The 21,524-nt window shown below is 60.9% G+C and overlaps 1 protein-coding gene across 5 annotated transcripts; it reads left to right on the plus strand.

Moving 5' to 3' along the window:
* Window positions 1-1,836: 1,836 nt before the first annotated feature.
* On the plus strand, window positions 1,837-20,751 carry LOC121086107 (protein O-GlcNAcase-like). 5 transcript variants are annotated; one of them, XM_040589380.1, is made up of 17 exons: window positions 1,837-2,448; window positions 5,463-5,514; window positions 9,667-9,764; window positions 10,255-10,385; window positions 11,184-11,355; window positions 11,715-11,813; window positions 12,122-12,406; window positions 12,709-12,837; window positions 13,368-14,968; window positions 15,040-15,214; window positions 15,526-15,582; window positions 16,540-16,625; window positions 16,862-16,966; window positions 18,702-18,793; window positions 19,196-19,388; window positions 19,473-19,644; window positions 19,992-20,751. In XM_040589380.1, the coding sequence occupies exons 1-17, from the start codon at window positions 2,409-2,411 to the stop codon at window positions 20,126-20,128; spliced, it is 3,624 nt and encodes a 1,207-aa protein (XP_040445314.1). In that variant the 5' UTR covers window positions 1,837-2,408; the 3' UTR covers window positions 20,129-20,751. The 5 variants fall into 5 exon arrangements, 4 of the variants coding, with proteins under 4 accessions (XP_040445314.1, XP_040445302.1, XP_040445295.1 ...); XR_005827286.1 differs by lacking the exons at window positions 1,837-2,448; window positions 5,463-5,514; window positions 19,992-20,751 and having other exon boundaries at window positions 9,672-9,764; window positions 19,276-19,388; window positions 19,473-19,589; XM_040589368.1 differs by lacking the exons at window positions 1,837-2,448; window positions 5,463-5,514 and having other exon boundaries at window positions 9,672-9,764; window positions 16,540-16,966; window positions 19,276-19,388.
* Window positions 20,752-21,524: the final 773 nt, after the last annotated feature.

The following is a 21,524-nucleotide window of genomic DNA, read 5'->3' on the forward strand; positions in this document are numbered from 1 at the left end:
GAAGCCAAAGTATGAGACAAATTGTAACTAGCAAGAAAGAGGAAGGGTCGCAAGGAAACCTTTACAAAGCGGGGCGTCATTAGGAGGGTGCTGAGCCGCCTAGGTGGCCTGCTGTCCTGCTGGGGCTGGGAGGGATGGCAGAGTGCTGCAGGGCTCAGGGCTCAGCCGCTGCTTCCCCTCAGCCTGCGCAGGGAGGTGGCTGCAATGGCATGGTTAGCAGCCCTGACATGAGTGACCACTAGGTGTGTGTCACATGACGTATGGGAAAACATGATCGGGTGGGTCGGACTGAAGATAGTGACACTGAGAACTGGCAGAGGACAGATGAGGTTTCAGAGAACAGGAAAAAGGAGTGACGTGGTACCCGTCTTTGGTAGGAGAAAAAAAAAAGGAAGTGAAGAATCAGGGGCACTTAGCTCAGCTTCAAAGCTGAGAAAGTAAAAGAAGCTTCAAGAGAAACATGGAACAAATAGCCAGGTGCTCCCAGAGACAACAGAGAGGGGGAGAACACAGCAACACCCGTGTGCGCACAGCCTTGCCTGCCTTCTCTGACAGTCAAGGACAGAGTCATGTCATCTGCGTCTCTCCACCTCTAACCATGCTGTGTCCCCAGGCACCGCGGCCATGCCAGGGCACTGGGCTGCTCCCTGCGCTGCCCCTGCCATGGCTGGCAGCTACCGGCTGCCCCAGCGGCCTTCCCCAGGGCCGGGCTTGTACTCGGCATTCTCCAGCAGTGCAGCTTGGCAGGGGCTGGTGCAGGCTGTGAGGCAAAGAGCAAGCCCAAGCGTGGCCCGTGTCCAGCGAGCCACCGCCGCTGCTCGCTGCATGTGAATAAGCCAACCCTGCAGCGCCAAGCTGACTTTCACCCAGCATCATTGTCTGTCCTGCACCCAGCGCACGGTTTTTATCACTGTGTGTGTCTGTTAGGTGGGGTTTTTTTTTATGAGTCTGGTTTTATTGCTGTGTATGAGTCTGGTTATGAGAGCCCTGTTACGGGGCTGAGGCTTTAAGTGCTCTGGGCTCTCCTTGCTCTACGCAGCCCCTGCCATGCCACGCAGCCGAGCTCTGCGCAGACCTCGCTAGCTCACAGCGCACTCTGATGGCCTCTTCCCTGCCAGGTTACCGCTGACTGGTTGCTCTTGGGCTCCTTGCGACTTTGATGGCCCAAGCACTATATTAACCTGCAAAGGGAAGAAGGAGATGCTGCAGATCTTGGTTTTCTAGGCCTCCGATGCTCACTTCTCCTGGGCAAGCCCCCATCTGTGACACAGGTGAAAGGGCTGCAGGGGGTCACAGCTGCTGTGAGGGCACTTGGGAGAGCCTCGCCACAGGAGGAGCTAAACAGGAAAAGTGGTCAGAAAAAGAGCAGAACAATTCAGTGCCGCCAAACACATGGTCCTACATGTAGGCAGGTACCAGTGACTGTGCAGCTGCAGGACAGGGAACTAATGACGTGGCGGCACTTCTGCAAACCAGAACCTGTGGGATGGGGAGGGTCACGAGTCACACATGTGTCAACAGCTCAGAGCAGTGTGACAAAAGGCAAAGAGCTGCCTGACACATGCACGGAGGTGAGCTGCGTGGAGGCACATGAAACAGCCCCAGTCTCTTGGACCTGATGAGGCAGTGGGGCATCACACCGGGGCCTGGCACGTGGGTCTCGGCAGGGAACATGTGGGGACCCGGCCGCCGGGACCAGCTCCGGGGCCTGGTGCTGTCGGGTCCCAGGAAGCTGCAACGCTGGGAGGAATGGCTGCCCCAGCCTAACGGGGACACCACCCGCAGCCGGGGATGCCGGGGACGCGGTGCGGAGGTCCCGGTGCCAGTGATGGCGGCGGCTGCAGCGCCAGCAGCGCCCGGGACGCCGGGCGGGCGGGGCGCCACCGGGCTGCGGGGCGGGGGCTCCGGCCCGGTGGGGCCGCCGAGGGGCTGCTGTGGGCGGCCCCGGGCCGTGGTCCGGCTGCAGCAGAAGGGCTCGGGCATCCCCTCTCGGGGCCGTCTCCGGGGAGGGCTGAAGCGGCCGGCCCACCACCGGGCGTGCATCCCCGGAGGCTGCCCGGGGGCCCCCCCGCCCCGCGCCCTGGCCCCGCCGCGGCCCCACCCGCCGGGGCCGCCCCCTGCGCTGCGGCAGGCGCATCTCTGCGGGGGAGGGCAGGCGGTGGAGCCGTCCCTCCGTGCACCTCTCCATCCCTCCGCGCGTCTCCGTCCCTCCGCGCATCCCTCTGCTCCCCCTTGCATCCCTGCATCTCTCCGCGCAATCCTCCGCGCAACCCTCCATCCCTCTGCGCATCCCTCCGTCTCTCCTTGCATCCCTCCGTCCCTCCCCCGCGCACCCCTCCACGGCTCCGCGCACCCCCCGCGCACCCCTCCGCCCGTCCCAGCACCGGCAGGGCCGCTCCTGCGCGGGTATGGCGGGGCGGCCACGCTTCCTCTGCGGCGTGGTGGAAGGTAGGTCCCTCCGGGGCCGCGGCTGGGGCAGGAGCCGGTGCCCTGCCCGGGCATTACAGGGGCTCGGCCGGTCCACCCATAGCAAGCAGGGTCTGGGAAGGGACCCCGGGTATTGGGGAGGCAGGGAGCCGGGCCCCTGCGCAGCACCCTATCTCTACCCAGGGGTAGGGGGCCAGCACCCCCCACTGACCCTCCCCATCGTCCCCAGAGGACAGCTGCACCCTGCAACCACCCCAGCACCCCGCAGTAGGCCGTGGGTACCAGCTGCTCTGCAGCGCTTTTCTCACTTTGCTGGGCATGCGGGCAGCATCCCACCGTGTGCCCCTCCTGCCTGCCTGCCCACAGTGCCATGCTGCCTGGGATGTGCTCAGAGCTGGCCCTGGCTGGGGAGCGCCTGGTCTCTCATGGTAGCTCTGTGTGGCTCAGCCCTGTCCTTCTGCTCCTCCGCCCCAGCCCTGTTTCTGCAGCAGGGCACCTCTGGAGCTGGGCCAGGCCTGGCACCTACTATGCAAAAACGTTTCCACTATTCCTGGCAGCACAGTACCCTGCTGAAGCCCACTGCCTTGCCTGGGAGGAAGCAAAAGCACAATGCGAATAAACATTAAATAAGTAGAAAGCACAGGGATGGAGAAGTTAATAGTAAAAAGAAATGTGAGTCAGATGAGAATCATTGATACAGAAAGGCTGACCTGGGAAAGAGGACACAGATGCTGCCAGCAGAGCTGCTCCAGGAGGAGGAGGAGGTCCTTGCAGAGTGAGGAAGGAAAGGCACCCCTCACCCTGGTAACTCAGGCCCTGGCAGGGAACACAGGCGGGTGCCGCGGTGGGCAGGCTGCTGGGCAGGGTACATCTGTGGCAGGGCCACAGCAGCCTGGGAGCGGTGGGTCCTGCACAGAGCCCCCTGCTCCCTCCTGACATTGCTAGCAGCAGCCAGAAAGCATGGATGGACTGACACCTCTGGGTGACCTGCACCCAGGGCAGGAGAGGGGCTTTGGAACCGCTGGGCCTAAGGACTTTGCTTCCCAATGTGTTCATCAGGACTTCACTAATGGTTGTGAAGAAATAGCTGAGAGTCATCTTAGATGGTCTAGAGTCTGGCAAGTAATGGTGTTGACGGGCTACTGATGCAGTGCTATGGGCCACAGGAGAGCTGAGGTACAAACGCACAGCATCACTCACCAGTGCTCACCTGCCTTCAAAAAGGCAAAGCACCAACATCGCTCCTTTGGAGGTGCAGGCACAGGTACAAACAGATGTTGCTGGTGCAGTCTAAGCCACTTTACTGTGCAGAATACACTAGGATGGCATTTTCAACAGAGCTGCCGCTGGCAGGGCGTGTGTAGGGGGGCAGTGTCACGCTTGCAAGGCACTGTCAGTTTGCAGCAAAGCGTGAGTGAGGCACTGGCAGGTGGGTGCTATACAGGGGCTCCTGGGACCTCACTGTGAGCTGAACAGGAGTTCCTATGGATTGGGAAATGGAAAATCTGTTTATCATGAAATTATCTTCTTTGGGTGAAATGTCTGCTGGGGTCCTTGACTGGCTACAAATTTGGCCCCATGCACTGTGGGGATGGCTAGTAAGGTGAATATATGTATTTTCTAAGTAGATGGAATAACCGTGTAGATGTTTGAGCAGGAAGAAGATCTATCTGCAAAGAGGCTAATGTTCAGCGTGTGCTGTGGCACAAACTACCACAGCGTTGTCCAAGGTCAGTGTGGAGGGCTGCAGGGTCGGCACTGCAACGGGAGCAGGGTGTCGAAGCTCCCTCCCTGGCAGACCAGCTCCAGTGCACTCAGGTGCTTTGGGGAGGTGCAGGCGCTTTTCTGGGCAACGCTGGCCTCATGCCAGATGCTGAGAGCTGGTCCATTCTCCCAGACTCAGAGAGTCATTGCCATCTGCCCTTCTGCACCACCCAGCTCAGTGAATGCATTTGCTTCCCTGAATATCTGCAGTGCACAGGGCAGGCTGTCAGCTGCTGCGGTGCTGTGGCCTCAAGCTTCTGTCAGACACTGGTGCCCAGCAGCTACCTAAAGCCTGCAAGTGGCAGAAGCGGAAATGTTAAGAAACACTTGGGAATCTGCTGACTTCAGATCTGTATTTCCTGTATTTGGTTTTGTTGATGTGAACTTTCTGGGAGGGCAATGTCCTTGTGGCCAGCCTTGGTGCTCATTGATGAGTGTCTTTATTAGCAGACAACTGCTAAAGCTGCTAGCTGGCATGCTTCCCCTTTCTGGATGTTTCCTCTGCAACCTTGTGGGGATGGTGTTTTCCAGTAGGGGACGGACAGGGTGTCTGTGAAATGTCTCGTGGAGTCACGGTCCCAGCACTTGTGGTTGGTTGTATGTTCCTGATCTGAACAGCTTGCCATGGGACAGGGATGCTGCCTCAAAGTCCTGCCCTGCTGCAATGCAGGTATGAGTTTGCAAGGTGCAGGGCAGAGTTGTGTCAGTGCAACTTTGGTGCAGTTTGAGTCGTGCAGCGGTTAAAGGCACAGAGAGCAGCTTTTATAGCCCATACAGGAGCGATGATGCTCTGCTTGACACAGCCTGACACTATGCAGACCCAGAGAGGTGCAGAGAGATGTAGAGCTGGTCTCTGGAAAGAAGAAAACCCCCAGGCAGAAAACTCTAGAATGGATGTACAATAGCTCTGTGCTTTGGTGCACTCCAAAATCATACTAGAGTGCCTTATAACCTGGCCAGCCCTCAGCTGTCTCCTCTAGGCTTTTACCATGCAAATTCCTCCTCCCAGGTTAAGTGCTACCTTGTGCAATTCTTCCCAGCTGCCTCTTTCTGGGAAGGATGGAGGCACAGACGTGATACCCACTTGCTTGCATACTGGTGCCCAGTAAGGTCACAGCAGGATAATAGATGTGTGAAGTACCCAGAGGTGAACAACTGGTGGATCTCTGGGTTTAAGAGCAGCCACGTAGGGATAGTACAGAGAGAGACTGTTTTAAGTTAGTGACTGACAACTGCATTTTGGATTATTTTTTTTCTTTCCTCTTTTACAGGTTTCTATGGGAGACCATGGTCTATGGAACAGAGGAAACTTCTCTTTCAATGGCGAGTACCCTGAATTTTCCCATGCTGGAGGGAGGCTCCTGGGGCTGGCCTGCCTTTGGGATACCAGGGCGATGACAGGGAAGGGGGCTTATGCTTCTCCCAGGCTGCTCCTGCGGTGCCCCTGCTCTGTCCCAGCACTCTTGCACCCCGGATTCGGTCTGGGGAAGGACTACCCCGCACCCCGGCTGCAGAATGGAGGGACAGATGCGGGATGTGCTGCCCTGTGCCGGCAGATGGTGCTGGGACTCTACCACAGCCCAGCTGCAGCCAGATGTGCTTGGCTGGGGGGCCAAGCCAGGGCTGGGCACCCCAAGGGAATGAGGTCTGGGGATGGGGCCCGCAGGGGGCTGGGTGGGCACCAGCCCCTGCATGCTGACACCGTAGAGCTGGCAGTGAGACAGGGTCGGACCCTGCTGCCCTCGCCACAAGCGGGGTGATGGCAGCCAGGAAGAGTTTGGAAAGAAGCGTGGGGGCTATGCGAGCATGAAAATGCTGCCTCTGGAGGAACCAGAAAAGTTGCTCTGCGCTGACTGCAGTGTGGCATGGGCAGGATGGGGTGTCGGGGAGCAGGCGGTGGGGCTGCAGCTGGAAATGGGAAGTCAGATCCACATGGGAGAGAGCACGGCGGTGTTTGGTTGGCTGGAAGCCTACCTCAGGTGCTGACCCGGCAGGATGGGTGCCCATTGCCTCAGCTTTGAACCATGTATGCCTGAGCTTTGCCATGGCACCAGCCTCTCTGGGTGTGGTGCCACAGGACAGCATGTTGTGTGCCCGCTGCTGCCAGCAGCAAGTGGCCAGCTAGGCCTGCCTGGGGCCACCTTGCCCACTGACCTGCGCTGCCAGCGAGGGCACCAAGTGTGTGCTCCCAGCTGGCCTGGCCTCACCGGAGCCGAGCTTATCATTGTGGAAACACAGCAAACTCGCATCACGCCACCGCGGGCAGGTGACCGCTTTATCCCAAGGCTGCCATCCCTGCGTGGTGTGGAGGCAGCCCTTGTGTCCCTGTGAGTCCCCATTTATTTCTGTGGGTCACCTTGTGTCCCTGTGACAGAAGGATGTGGGCAAGATCCGCTGTTGGCTGGTTGTGAGAATCACCCTGGGATGGGAGTGACCTGTGCAGGAGAGAAGCGTGCTTCTGGCAGCTGGCACCTGTGCACCAGCCAGCAGTGGGATAAGCTGTGCTGGGAGGACCCGGCACCAACACAGTGGGGCCCTGCGGGCATGGGCAGCACGATGGTCACAGCCACCAGCCTGGGCGGCACACTGACCAGTGCGGGTACTGCCCTGGTGGTGGCACAGGCAGCACGCTGGGGATGGTGTGGAGGGTGTGCTGGTGACAGCATGGGCAGTGCACCGGTGATGGCTGGGCAGTGGGCCAGGGCTGTGCGCTGGTGACGGTGCTGGTGGTGGCACTGGCAGCCGCGTACTGCGTGGGAAATGTGTCAGTCACACTGTGAGAGTGACAGTGTGGGCAGTCACAAGTGCAGGTAAGGACCACAGTGCAGGGATCAGAGATGCAGATGCGGGAAAATGTAACCCAGAAAATTTTGGGAAAACATGCAGGAAGGAAAACAAGATATGATGTTTCAAAGTATGTTAGGAATAAGAATATTAGGAACGATGGCCTCGTCTGGTACTGGACTGGGATGTACGTTCACATGTTTGCACATGTGAGTGCTATGTTCATCACTGTTTTTCCTCTCTGGAAAAAAACAGGATGAGGCACTTGTATCATGTGGTACAAGAAGTGCTTCCCAGCCTGTTTGTCGTGGGAAAATGGAAATTATCATCTACTAAGGAGGATAAATAAAAATAAATGAATATATCAGATGGCTTTCATACAGGAGTGCCAGAAGAGCTGCCTAGGGAGGTGTCTGCCCCGTCCTGATAATTTCCAGTGAGTCTTGGATTGTTGGGGAGATTCTGGAAGGAATTTGTGGTTTTTGAGGCCAGAAAGGGACATATGACGGTTCAGCCTGACCTGGAGCAGGCTGGCCCTGATCCCTCTCAGACCTGCTTCCCTTCAGCTCCAACAGCACCGGTAGAGCTGAAGACCTTTCTTCCCTCATCATGCCCGAATGTGTGTCCCTGTGAGCCATGCCTGGACCTTGCTGTGTCCCTGACTGCCGCTTGAGGCTTTTCTCTCCTCTGGAGCACTGGCAGGCTGGTGCTTTGCCTTGGGGAGATGAGCAGACTGGGCTCCAAGACTGTTTATTGGAGGCTTTCCACCTGTGTCTGTGTGTGGCTCCTCGACAGACTCTAGTTTATCAGCATCCTTCCCACACCATGGCCACCGCTCTGACAGCATCTGCAGCCAGCGCTGAGGTCACCAAATGTCCCCAGCCCTGCCTGACTCCGCAGTGATTCATCTGAGGCTCCCTCCTATACTGAGTTACCAGTGGCATTGCAGAGCACACTCGTATTCAACTAATTGCTCATCACTAAGTTGTTGCTTCAGGCATCGTATTCTGTATTCTTTTACCTAGACACGACTTTATGCTTGGCTGTATTAAGAAGTATGCCGCTTGCTGAAGCCCGATTTAACAGCCATTTCAGATCACTCTGAGTGCTGTATTTACTCCTTTATTCTCCACTTCCTCGGCCTTTGCCACCTGCACACCGCACAGGCACAGCATCCTGCCATGGGGTCACGCTTGCCCAGCTCTGCTTCAGCACTCCCTGTTTTTCAGCACTCAGGGGCTCTCCACCTGTAGGGCTTGCCAAAAAGCCTTGCAGTCCCAAGGAGCTCCTCCAGCAGGGCTTTTAGTGTCTGTGGGTCAACGTTAGCATCACCCTGTTAGGTAACGGCGTGCTCGGGTTTGGGGGTGCAAGAGTTGGGCAGGTGGTGCAGGGTACGTCTGGCTGTACTGTGAGGGAAGGGAGAGCAGGGCAGGCAAGGGACAGCCCAGGGCTTGTGAGGCTGCAGCCTCCATACCCACCAGGCTGGGGCTGCAGCACTGTGTCCCGTGCTGGTGTCTCCCTGCAGAGGAGATGGAAAAATGCAAGAGTGTGGAAGAGCCCCAGTGAGACGTGGTAGCTGCAAAAACCGTTGTAGAGCAATGGCTTTGGAGGTGTTGACTTGTTTGAGTGATCAAGGCGTGATCCGGGAATGGTGCAGCAGGAATAGGGACTGTTGGTGGGGTCAGGCCAGACTGAAGGCAGGACATGGGCTTTACAAGGGGACGATGCAAGGGGGTCTGCAGCGGTGAGGGCTCCCCGGGTGTGCCAGAGAGGCATCCCAGTCTGCGTACCCCAGGCCAGGGTGTGCCTGGCAGGCGAATCCTACTCCTGGACACTCAGCTTGAAGGAGCGGTGAGGTGCCAGCTCTCCAGGGTGTCTCCATTGGTCCTGTTCCGCAGAGACCCCTCCCGTGCAGAGGGCCATCTAGCTCATACACACCTGCTTCATCTGGAGTCACTCATCACAACAGGCAAACTTACAGCTTGTGTGTTTGGGCTACAAGCAAGTTTGGTTCTTGATTACACAATTAGAAGCACCGCTGAAGAGAAAGGGAAAAGAAACCCACCCCAGCCATGCTTCCACAGGTCTCACTGCAAGCCCTGAAAGCATCGTTGCAAAGCTGCTCCTCCATCTCCTTGGCTGTTTTGTTCTCAGTTTCCCCCAGGGATCCTCCTTCCTCCCCTGGAGCCTGCTGGCCACTCGACCCTCCTTTCCTTGCTCAGGACATTGAGCTTTTCACCACCACAGGACTTTGTCAGGTGGTTAAAGCAGGCTGTTTGGGCTAAGCTGGTCCCTCCCACCTGCTTTTTCTGCAGCAAGGTTACTAACCCATCTCCCAGGAGGCAAGGTCCTGCTGGTCTCTGAGTCTATCTCATCCAGATGCACTGTCTTTCTGGAGGTCCCTACACACCACAAATCGTTGGGCTCAGCACTGGGAGCACTGGGTGAGATTTATGTCTCTGTGTGGCCGTTGAAAGTAGGCAGGGCAGGGCTGCCTGTGCAGGGGAAGAGCTGCCGCTCTGCAGTCTGGGGGGTCTGTGCAAGTGAAGGCTGGAAGTCTGCAGGACATGGTGCAGCTCCAGGGACGGAGAGGGTGCCGTGTACCAGGAAGCTCTCGGTGTTGCGGGCTGGCACACGCCCAGGTACCTCTTTGCAAAGAGCCTTGGGTGACCCCTTGTCCTTGCTGCGCAGGCTGAAACGCTGGGGGCTGAACTGCTACATGTACGCGCCCAAGGATGAGCTGAAGCACCGGCTGCTCTGGCGAGAGCCCTACACAGAGCATGAGGCAGGTAGTGGCTCTGCTGGGCCCCAGCACGGGTGGGATGCAGGCGTCCCGGGTCCTCGAGGGTGAAGCATGGTCTGCATCTCAGCCAGGATCAGGCTGGCTGTTACCACTCTTCCTGCCGGGAACCTGACCATTGCAGGGACCTCGCTGGCCCTGCCAAGTACAAGAAGACCCCCAGACCCTGCCCATCACACAGAGTCGCCTAGAACCCCACCCAGCATAGGGAGCTCCCCAAGTGGGCCTCTGGCAATATACTCAAATACACCAGGGCCTGCAGGCCCTTGTGGAAAGTCCTCTGTGTCCCGAGGAATGGGAAATGGTCTCCCCTGGGCTTCTCCCCTTCAGATGCTCTCTGCTGCCTCCTGACACCCTCAGCTCCTTCCTTTCGGGCCACTGCGGTTCCCTCTCCCTCCATCCCTTGCATCCTCCATCCCTTGGCTCCCTCCATCTCTTGCCTCCCAGCGCTCACAGCATCCCCTCTGCCTTGTCCCCAGCCTGCATGCAGTCTCTCATCGAAGCTGCCCAAGAGCAGGGTGTGGAGTTTGTTTTTGCCATTTCTGCGGGCCAGGACATGGTGTTTTCAAGTGCCGGGGATCGGCTCCTGCTGCAGCAAAAACTCAGGCAGGTACCGTGGGCCGTTCCTTCATCCCACTGCTCCCAGGCGAGGGGTGTGTGTGCTTGTGTGTGAGCCCTGTGCCCACCCCGAAGGCTGGTGTGGGGCTGTAAGCCCCTCCCGCCGCTGCACATCAGGGAGCAGCTCTGGGGGGTGCCCGGTGGCAGATGTGCTGTCTCTGTCGTTGTGACAGGGAGCCAAGGGCTCTGTGGGTGCCTGACTGCCAGCGGGAGAGGGACTGTCTAAGCCCCAGAGCTTGCCGGGCAGCACCACTGGCTGGTGCAGGCTGGCGCTGAGCCCCCCGTTGGGCAGCTGCCCCACACTGCACCATGCCGGCCACCTCTTGAGCTGCCCCTGGGACCCCCGGTGCTGGGACCCCCTGCCCGGGCCTGCGGTGAGGCTGGTCCCGACATGGCTGCCCCGCTCCCAGCGCGGGCTCCCGGTGTGGCAGGGTGGTGCGGGGGCGGCCGGTGGGGCTGCCTGGCAGCAGCGCGGTGGGAGCGGGCCCTGGCCCACCGCAGCTCCGGTTTGGAAGGGCTCCCAGCTGCCAGCAAACACGGCTGTGCCTGGGGCTTGGGGTGAGGTGGGCCGTGGCCGTGGGGCTGGCACATGCCTGCAGAGTGGCTGAGCCTGGTGTGCGGCATCGACTGGACTGGCGTGGGGGACACGGCAAGGGCCGCTCTGCCTGCCCGTGTGCCCCGGAGCTCTGCTGTCCTTGCAGGGCGCGGGTGGCAGGGGCTCGTCTGGGGCTCGCTGCCTCCTTTCTCTCTGCTGCCCAGGAGTCCTAGCAGCCAGTGTCCGTGCCTGCAGGTGGCCGCCCTGGGGTGCCACTCCTTTGCGCTGCTCTTTGATGACATCGACCCCTGCATGTGCCAAGCTGACAGAGACGTCTTCCCCTCCCTGGCACAGGCTCAGGCCTCTGTGGCCAATGAGGTGTACCAGGAGCTGGGCCAGCCCTCCATCTTCCTCTTCTGTCCTACAGGTACTGCCTGCAGCTGTGCGGCCCCAGCCACCCTGCCCCGGGGAGCATGGCGCTTGGCCAGCCGTGGCACCCCACAGCAGACCAGGGTGCCCTTTGGCTGGCTGCACCCAGCACCTGTGTCTGCTGGAAGCTGGCTGCCCTGACAGCCTTTGCAGCTCCCCCCAGCCCCTCAATGCCCCTGCGGGAGCCCCGGAGAACTCAGGACTAGGACGGGACCAGGCTGCAGACTGGTGTCAGCAGCTGTGCTTGCTGTATTCCCTGCACCGCCTGTCTCTGCAGCCCCTATCCAATGATCCCAGGCAGCCTCTCCTCGCCTTGTCTTTCTGCCCCTCAGGGGATGCTCTGTGCTCTCTCCCCAGAGTACTGCAGCTCTCTGTGCTCTCCCAGCCCCAGCCAGTCCTGCTACTTGCTGACCATCGGCCAGGAGCTGCTCCCAGGGATTGGCGTTATCTGGACAGGTGAGCATGTGGCCCTTTGAGGCTTCTCAGCCGGAGCCAGTGTCTGCCAGCGCTGCAGCTGCGGGCTCGGTCCCGGGAGTGGTGCCAGCAAGTGGCCCCATCCCGGCACCCCTCAGCACCCGGTGCGAAGCCCCGGCTGGGCCAGCCAGGGCTTGGCTGTGGGTCTGCTCTCCTGGCTGGGGTGGGTGGGATGGGGTCACTTGCCCCTTCGTCTCTGTGCTTGGCACCCAGATGTGCATGTGTCCCTGCTGTGCATGTGCTTGATGGGCTGTGCTGCCTGTCCACACATCCATGCCGTGATGCTCCAGGCCCAAAGGTGGTGTCACAGGAACTCTCGGCCTCGCTGCTGAAGGAGGTGGAGGGTGTCCTGCATCGCCGACCTGTCATCTGGGACAACTTGTACGCCAACGACTATGACTGCAGGCGTGTCTTCCTGGGCCCATACACGGGACGTGCCCCCGGCCTCATGCCCAGGCTCCACGGACTGCTCCTTAACCCCAACTGCGAGCTCCAGGCCAACTTCATCCCCATGCACACACTGGGCAGCTGGTTTCGGAGTGAGCTGGGGAGCTGTGCCCGCTCTGATCACACAGGTACCCGGCCCTAGTACCCCAGCAGCTCCATGCGTGGGGCCTCAGTGCCAGCCACGAGCCCACGCACCCAGGGCAGGGCTGCCCCTTGCTGCCGGGCTGCCATGGCCCTGCTGCTTTCCTGCATGACAGCCTGGGAGAGGTGTCTCACCTGGCTGGGCACTACCCAACGTCCCAGGGGTGGGATCCATCCCGGGGACATCTCCTTGGTGGGGGCAGGGAGCTGCCCACCCTCAGTATGGCATGGGATAGCTCCATCAAGCAAAAAGTGGGGCTGTCCAGGCTGATGAGCTCCAGTTCCTCAGGGATGGAGGCTGCGGCAGCCCTGGGGGACAGCCAAGGCCCGCAGGAAGGGAGCTACAGCCCCCAGGAGGCCTTGGAGCTGGCACTGCATGACTGGGTGGTGGAGATAAACCGGCAGGTGTTGGAGCCAGGTAGGTGATGAACTCACAGCATGAGCATCCCTTACCCCCTCCGGAGCACTGGACCAGCTCTGCTGGGAGTTCAGTGGCGTGAGGGAGCCGCATGCCCTGCCCGTTTAGATGGGGTGCTCTGGCTGGTGTGGCAGCAGGGTCTGTGTGTGCCATGGTGGGCAGGCGTGGGTGTCCATTGTGCTGTGCTACCCCGTGGGTGCTCCTACCCCAGCCACATCCCCAGTGGGGTCTCGTCAATGGGCAGTGTGGGAGCCTGGGCCATGATACGGCTCTGAAGAGGGGGTTCAGCCAGGTGCAAGCTTGGTGTTTTGCAGTGTTTGCCTCTGCAAAGGCTCTGGCCTCACCAGCCACAGAAGCGTGAACTCCAGAGTGCAGAGCGATCCAAAGGCCATGGTCCTGGCAGCTCCCTGGTCCCTGCCTGCTCAGAGATGGAGCCTCCTGGCACAGCCACTCCCTGGGCTGTCCTGCCCCACAGGCAGCAGTTTCCATGCAGGTGCCAGAGGGGCTGCACCTTTGCTCCTTTCTGCCAGGAGGAAGGAGCCCGGGACACCCCAGCATCAGACTCAAGGGAGGAGTAAGGCTGCAGTCTGGCACAGCGGGAGGACTGGGAGCCACACCTGACCCCCAGCCCCACGACACTGTTCCCAGTGGGGAACAGCCCTGCAGCATGGCACCAGGGCAGAGAAGGAGGAAGGTGACCTCAGAGCCTGAGAATGGCACTGGGAGCAGGACCTTCGCTAGCAGTTGGCAAAGCCCCACAGGGGATGGGGACCAGCTCGCCACAGGGAGCAGAGCGAGCTGTGAGCCCTCCTCTGCTCTGCCCAGCACGGCCGGCAGTGTCCAGTGCACAGGAACCCCGGTGGCTACCAAGACCCTCCACAGCCCAGGCCCCACCATGTGCTGCAGCAATGGGGCTAACACCAGCCAGAACCTTCTCATACCCACCAGTGATGCCAGGACAGGGGGTGGCAGCCCCCCTGAGCCCCACAGCAGTATCCAGCCTACGGCCAGCAGGGCTGACACGCCCCAGACATGGCCAGGGCCTGGGGCTTGCACCAGCCCCGGCTCTCAAGCACTCCTCATTGATGGGGCTCGCGCCAGCCCTGACCCCATGGCCCCATTGACCCCAGAGGAGGCTGGATCCATCCCCATGGCACCGCTGACCCCCAAGGAGGCCAAGTCCAGCCCTACAGCACCACTGACCCCAGAGGGGGCTGGGGCTGGCCCCATGGTACTGCTGACCCCAGAGGAGGCTGAATCTGGCCCCATGGTACCGCTGACCCCCAAGGAGGCCAGGTCCAGCCCCACAGCACCGCCAGCTGCAGAGGAAGCCAGGTCCATCCCCATGGCACTGCTGACCCACAAGGAGGCCAGGTCCAGCCCTATGGCACCACTGACCCCAGAGGAGGCTGGATCTGGCCCCATGGTACCGCTGACTCCCAAGGAGGCCAGGTCCAGCACCACAGCACCACTGACCCCAGAGGAGGCTGGATCTGGCCCCATGGTACCACTGACCCTCAAGGAGGCCAGGTCCAGCACCACAGCACCACTGACCCCAGAGGAGGCTGGATCTGGCCCCATGGTACCACTGACCCTCAAGGAGGCCAGGTCCAGCCCCACAGCACCACTGACCCCAGAGGAGGCTGGGTCTGGGCCCATGGTACCGCTGACCCCCAAGGAGGCTGGATCTGGCCCCATGGTACCGCTGACCCCCAAGGAGGCCAGGTCCAGCCCCACAGCACCACTGACCCCAGAGGAGGCTGGGTCTGGCCCCATGGTACTGCTGACCCCAGGGGAGACCACGTCCATCCCTATGACACCGCTGACCATCAAGGAGGTCAGATCCAGCCCCGTGGCACCGCTCACCCCAGAGGAGGCCAGGTCCATCCCTATGACACCGCTGACCCCCAAGGAGACCAGGTCCATCCCCATGGCACCGTTGACCCCAGAGGAGGCCAGGTCCAGCCCCACAGCACCGCTGACTCTGGAGGAGGTGCGGATGCTGGTGGAGCTCTTCTACCTGCCCTACCATCATGGGCTACTGGCGCAGCAACTCCTGGAGCACTTTCGGTGGCTCCGGGCAAACAGCTTCAGTGTGGGGGTCCCGTCCACGGCACCCGATGCCTGCGGGGTAAGGCTGGTCCAGGTGCTGCTGTGGGACGGTGCCTGTCATGGTTGCGCTGACACCCGGTCTGTCCACAGGGCACGCAGTGGCGTAACCGAGCCCAGTCCTTCCAGCAGCTCTGCGCTCAGACATGCCACCTGCACAGCCGCTTTGTCAGTAGCGCTGGACAGGCACTGCTTTATGACCTCCACCCCTACCTCTGGGACATCCGCAACATGCTGCTGGCTGCCAGTGCCTTCGTTCTGTGGCTGGGTATGTGGTTGATGCCAGCCCTGAGCCAGCCCCCTGGACTCTTAGTGTGTATTTGGACCCTGGCCAAATCCAGCCACGTTGAAGCGCAGGGGTCCCTAGGTGCTGTGGCACACCCCGGGCACCTGAAGCTTGTTCTGTGGTGATCCACTGTTTCTACCCCCTAAAGATGTGAAGGTGCCTGGAACCCCCTCCCACGGTCTGGGTCCCCGTGTTGAGCTGGTGCCAGGGTGCCTCCCGGGAGTGCACCTCCCCTTGACACCCTCCTCACTGCTGACCCATGTCCCATGCTGACCACCTTGCCTCCTTTGCAGATGGCCATCTCCTCTGCGAGCCTGACCCCAAGGGCACCTGGGGAAGCTGCTTTGGCTGTAAGTACTGGTGCTGCCCTGGTGCACCCACCTCGGCAGGGGGTCCTGGCTGCTGCCCTCCATGACCTCCAGCCCTGCAGCAGAACCTAGCACTCACTATTGGGCTGCCCTTTCCTATGTTGTACCTGCCGAGCGGAGCGGGAATGGCCATGGGAAGGCTGGCACCCCTGAGTGCCTTGATATACGGAGGCAGGATCGGGCACTGCTGCTGGGGACAGGGCAGTCATCAGAGCAGCTCTTCACCATCTCTCACAGTCTAGAAGGAGTGTCTGTTCTTATGACATGGTTCCTCAGCTCTTTTAATCCAAGGACCCCTTAGCTTTTCTGGTAAGAGGGATCCTTAGGCAACTGGGAGCGGTAATGTCCTGAGTGACAGAGGTGAGGTTAGATTTTGCGTGCCCGTGCACTGCTTTGGAAGCCCCTGTTCCTCTGGTTTAGGGTTCCTTGGTTGCTCTGGGGGCCTTGTGACCTCTTACAAACAAAGTATTACCAGATGACAACCTGAGGGAGTCTCCAGGCTCAGTGTGGGACAGGGCTGTGTGCCTTGAACCACTTCTGCAGGGAAGCAGCCACATGCAGAGCCAGTTCCCATGGGCATGGCAGAGCTGGCTGGCTGGGCAGCAAAGCAGCATGCCGCTCTCTGTGCCAGGCTGCAGCTGCCCAGCTGTAGCCAGGAGCTGTGCCTTTAACTTACACCCTTCGCGGAGGCAAGACCATTCCTTTCCCCATTCCCCCGCTCCAAGCCCTGTTGCAGAGGTCGTGCTGCTACCCCAATGCATGGAGCTGGCTGCCTGAGCCCAGGCGAGGTCCCGTGCCCCAGCTGCCCAGCTGTGGGGGCAAATCCTTGGATCCATGACCAGTGTGGGTCATGACGTTGCTGTGTGATGGAGGCTGATCTCCCCTTGGCCCAGCAGGTTTTTGTTCACTTTGCATGTGTCTGTCTCCTGCTGCCTCCAGGGTGCCAGAGCATCGCTGCCCCAATCCTGCTGGGGGGGGACGCTGAGCCCTGGGTGCGTCGTGGGGGCCTCTTTGGAGAGCTGCAGGTGAGTGTACCCATATCTGCTGGGGCTGAAGGAGCTGCTGGGAAGCCAGGATCCCAGGTGCTCTTGGCCCTGCCATTGGATTGCTGCAAGCTTGGGAAGGCAGAGCTGCCCCGAGCCTCTGTGCTTTGGCTGTGGCTCCTAGGGTTTGGGGTGCCTCAGAGGGACTCTCCTGCTGCCTCCAGGGCAAGGTTTGGAGACAGGACAACCTTCTCCCTGGTGGACTGTCTCTCTTCCAGGCACTGCTACCGGTGGGAAACAGCTGTGACCTCTTCTACCACCCGCCTCCACTCTTCCCAGCCAGCCAGCCGTACCTCCTGCGCCCACTGCTGCCCTTGGACAAGGTGGGAGTCACGGCCCAAAGGGGTATCACACACCACTCAGGCCAGAGCTCACCTTTGCACGGCCCACGCCATACATGCGATAACGAGATACGTGCTGGTCTGCTGCTGCCCCCAAGGCTGAGCTTGTAGTGCAGGGCAGTGCAGGTGGGAAGGGACCTCCTGGGTCCAGCCAGCTCAGAGCAGGCTGGCCTGGGGCAGGTCACCCAGAGCTGTGTCCAGCAGGGTGCCAGCCCTCTGGGCTGGAGAGCGGGTACTGTGGCCAGCAGCCCCAGCAGGGACCATCACCCGCCTCCCTGCAATGAATGCCCGGGCAGAGCAGGAGAGGGCAACCTGGCTCAGAATTGAGCAGCAGGCACAGCCACAGGTAAACTGGCACAGGCTGGGGGTCGCCAGGTTGTGAGGGTGATCTCTAGAGCACCCCCTGTGCTGATTTCCAGTGCTGGTTATGAGCAGGTGTCAGGAAAGATCCAGAGCAGGACAAATCTGGATGGTGACCTCTTGCAGTCTTCACCAGTCTGCAGCTCTGGGCACCACCTGAGCCTGTGGAGGTTCATCTCCAGATCAGCTCCTTCTTCACTCATCCAGTTTACAGGACAATTCCCCACTGGAGAGGCAGCAGCCTGTCAGCCGTGACCTGCTTGCTGCCAGGCCTTCAGCTCTGTTTGACATCCCAGCAGTTTGACAGGATGGGAAGGGAAAGGGAAAATTTTGGGGTGAGTGGATGCACAGGTTGAACTGCTGCCAAATCCAGCAGGGTCCTGGGTTCCACATGTACCACAGCCTGCTGAGCATGCCCTGCTCCCGCAGCCTGCTGCCTCCCCCAGCTAAAGGACGTGCTAATGCTGCAGGTCCAGCCATGGCGGACACAACTGCACATGGCTGCTAAGCGCAGTACCGGGCAGCGCACAGCTGCAGCGCTTGTAAATGACAGAGGAGGAGCTGCAGGCGTGTGAGAGCAGGTTATGATATCAGACTGCAGCTGCCAGCAATTCTCATTGCAAGAGCTTCTTTTCGATTGCCTGTTGTCAGATCTCATCTGATCAGGCTAAACTTTAACAAGTTGAATATCTGTGTCCTGTGAAACTTTGAGAGAAAAATCCAGCTAAGCGCTTCAGGCCATTCTGGGAACAGCACTCAGGAGCGTGCTGCCTTCCCTTGCCGGTCGGTGACTGGGGCAGCCTTGCCTTTGAGATGCAGTACGGTTACCAGGATGTTCTTTTTGCTGATCCTGTGAGCAGCAGCAAACTCAATCTGACCAAGATGGGAAATTCTGAGCTGTCCCACTTTGCACATACTCTGTGCAGACTTGACTTTCGGTGTTGGTTTTGCTGCCGCTCCAGTTGCTCTGAGCATGCTCCATCCCGGGGCGAGCAGCATTTCTCCGGCAGCCGCAGTGCTGGAATGCCTGCCTGGAATGCCAGTTTCTCATTTCGTAGTTAGTGTTTCTGCGCTGTGATAATGAGCCTCAGAGGCCAGCAGAAAGTGGTGCATGGTGCATCACTTGCTGCAGATGCCAGTGCCCTTGGATGGCTGAGGGACATACCTTCATACCTTCTCCTGGATAGGGTGTGCCAGAGGCTGCAGCCCTGGTCATGGTCCCTTTCTGTGGCCAGTTTGGGCAGCCGCCGGTACACCGTACTCTGGCCGGGACTATGGCAGGGATGGCAGATGGCTGTGGGGCAGCAGGGGGGCAGGGCAGCCAGCACCAGGGCTGAAGTGGATTTGGCTCTTCCAGGGTGAGCTTTACCGAATGTGCCGGGAGAGTTTGGACTGTGACCCCAAAGTTGCGGAGATCCTCGCAGCCCACCCTGATCTCCTCGGTGACAGGTGAGATGTGGCCCCCTGGGGCTCCCTCTCGCCAGGCGTGTGCTGAGCCTGCCCGTGTGCCTGGTGATGCAGGGCCATAGTGTGAGGCAGTGGCCTCTCTCGCATCCCTGTGGGGACCAGCTCTTGCATGGCTGGCCTCGCCCTGCAGGGAGGGCAGTCCCTGCTCTAATGGCCAGCTGGGTCCCGACAGCTGCCGTGGGGATGGACCCGCTGTCCAGCCTGGCTGCAGGGGGGCTGCGGTGGCTCCCCTTGGCAGAGGGCTTCTGCTGAGGGGGTTCTCAAAGGGGTGGTTGGGTGGGCACAGGGCTGCTGTCCCGATGGGGCAGGATGGAGGAGGCTGGCTGGTCTGAGCTCCCCCTGGGGCAGGCTGGGCTCCAGCAGTGCTCCTGCTCTGGCTGGCAGGCTGCTGGGCAGCTTCCTGAGCCTGAGCCCCGAGTACACGTTTGTGCTGGAGGATGAGGCTGGTCCATGCGGCTATGCAGCCGGCACGCTCTGCGCTGAAGGCTTCCTGCAACAGCGAGACAGCAGCTGGCTGCCAGCCATACGGCACAAGTACCCCCGAGACCTGGGCATGGGTGCCTCAGCTCTGGGACAGGTGAGGGGACAGCTGGGGCAGAGGGGAGTGGGTATGGGGCCGGAGGGTAGAGAGGGTTCCCTCACTTGTGCTTCTCTCCTGCAGGATACCCTGGAGGAAGCATTGCTCTTCTTCAATGCAGAGCCACCAGCTGTGCCCCTGCCTGTGCTGCAGCGCTTCCCCTCCCTGGTGCAGCTAGGCATGGCCCCCCGCGTGCTGGACGTGGGGGTCAGCTGCAGCCTGGCTATCTGCCTGCTGAGCGCACTCAGGGCCAACGGTGAGCATGACCTCCCTGTGCTGGGGGGGACTGAGGTCCCCTTGATCCTGCACAACCCCGTCCCAACTACTCCCTGTCTGCACCCCACCCCTCAGCACAGGGCTGGGGCAGCCCCTCCAGGGCTCCCCATCGCCTCTCTGATGCAGTCTGGCCCCAGCTCCCAGGCGCTGTGCCCTCCCCTTGCACCAGGGGACACTGACCTGTGTCTTGGGGCATCACGCAGGCACCCAGTGCCAAAGGGCAGTGGAGAGGCTGACCCCCTTGTGGAGGGGGTCCCAGCCACTTGGCCCCCAGACCCAGTGCTGGGTTCCCGGTGCGGGGGGCCTGACCTCTTAACTCCCTTCCAGGGTCACGAGGAGTGTTTTGCCAGGTCAGTGACACTGACCGGCAGCAGCTGAGCTTCTACAGCAGGCTGGGCTTCGTCGCCCTGCCAGTGGCCTGGGGCAGTTCTCCTGGCACTCGGCTCCTGGGACGTCTCCTCTGAGCACGCTGCATTGGGTGCAAGCACAGGGAGACCAGTGCCACGGGACAGGCTGACCCCCCATCCCACGCAGCATCAGCCTGAGGGAGCCAGAGCAGAGGGGCACCTTGAGCAGGGCAGGTACATGTGATGGGGGAAATGGCCTGGGGGTGAGCAGGATGTCCCTGGGATGTGTGCAGGGGACTGGGCTGCGAGGGTGCTTGGGCAACAGAGAAGCATTTCTGCCATCTCAGGAGATTTGGGCATCAGGACCACCACCCCCCTCCACCTCAGACTGTTCCTGCTTGCTGAGTACCCTCTGCCTTTGCTGGGGAGGCAGCAACATTCCCCGGCATCTGCAGACCACCAGGCCTGGCGGGAGCCACATGGGCAGTATTTAGGGTGGTGGTCTCAGCGCATTAGTGCTAGGGGAGTGTCCCTGTCCTGCAGGCTGGGCTGTCCAGCTCACTCCATCCCCTTGTGGCCCTAGGCTGGGCAGCTGGTGCCAGGGCTGGCTCTTGGCACCAAGGAGCTGCTTGTCTCTACGGTCCAATCTGGTGTGGGATGCAGCGAGGCAGCCTCCATCACTGCTGCCCACGGCAGGGGGAAGTGCTGTCCTTGGCAATAAAGCATTTGCTGGGCTCTCACCATGGTTCGTCTCTTGGAGGAAAGCTCTGGGGTACCGACATGTCCATCTCACACCCCCATGCCCACCTTTTAGCCAGCCTGGTCTGTCTGCCGCACCCTGGCTGTCATTATAGCTGGCCCTGTGCAGCTTCAAACAAAGCATCCCCCCCCCCATCTGCCTCTCCAGCTGCTCACCAGCCCTCGGCCTCCCAATACCGCACTGCAGGAAGGGGCTGCAGGCGCTGGCAGTGTGTACTCGCAGTGGGACCCCCCACTGTGGGCAGACCCCCAGCCTTGCGGGATGGGGCTCTCCTGCGGGATGGGCCCCCCCGGGCCTGGGATCCCCCTGTGGCCACGGCTGCCTGTGACGCGTGTGGACAGGCAGGAGGGACAGGCAGGATGGTCGAGGCCAGGGTGGGGGTCTGTCCAGCCATGCTGCTGCAGCCTCTGGAGAGGTGCTGGGAGAGGGCTGGAGGGCGCACACCGTTCCCGCAAGCTTCTCCTCTGCCCTGCCGCCCCCGAGCTGGCTGACCCCGGCCCCAGGGGCGAGGTGCAGGCTGGGGCAGGGGGGGGCCGAGGGCCGGGGCACCCGCCGTTCCCTGCGCCTTTGCACCCCCTGCCCGCGGAGCGCGGCTACCCAGGCCAGCAGCCGCCCCCCCCGTGCCCGCGGCTGCCGCGGGTCGCCCCACGGCCCCGCGGGTGGGAGCAGGGCTCGGGGCCGTGGGCAGGGAGGGCCGGGCTGTCCGGAGAAAGGCGCGAGGCGGCAGCGGGACCCCCCCGCGGCCCTCGGAGC

The sequence above is a fragment of the Falco naumanni genome, chromosome 1, assembly GCF_017639655.2.
Source record: "Falco naumanni isolate bFalNau1 chromosome 1, bFalNau1.pat, whole genome shotgun sequence".
NCBI classification, from domain to species: Eukaryota; Metazoa; Chordata; class Aves; order Falconiformes; family Falconidae; genus Falco; species Falco naumanni.

Excerpts from the sequence above, each read along its gene's own strand:
- LOC121086107 (XM_040589352.1), top strand. The coding sequence starts at position 9,695 with ATGTACGCGCCCAAGGATGAGCTGAAGCACCGGCTGCTCTGGCGAGAG. Across the intron at positions 12,407-12,708 it reads TGCCCGCTCTGATCACACAG|GGATGGAGGCTGCGGCAGCC; the intron begins GTACCCGGCCCT and ends CCAGTTCCTCAG. Across the intron at positions 15,583-16,539 it reads CTGGGGAAGCTGCTTTGGCT|GGTGCCAGAGCATCGCTGCC; the intron begins GTAAGTACTGGT and ends TGCTGCCTCCAG.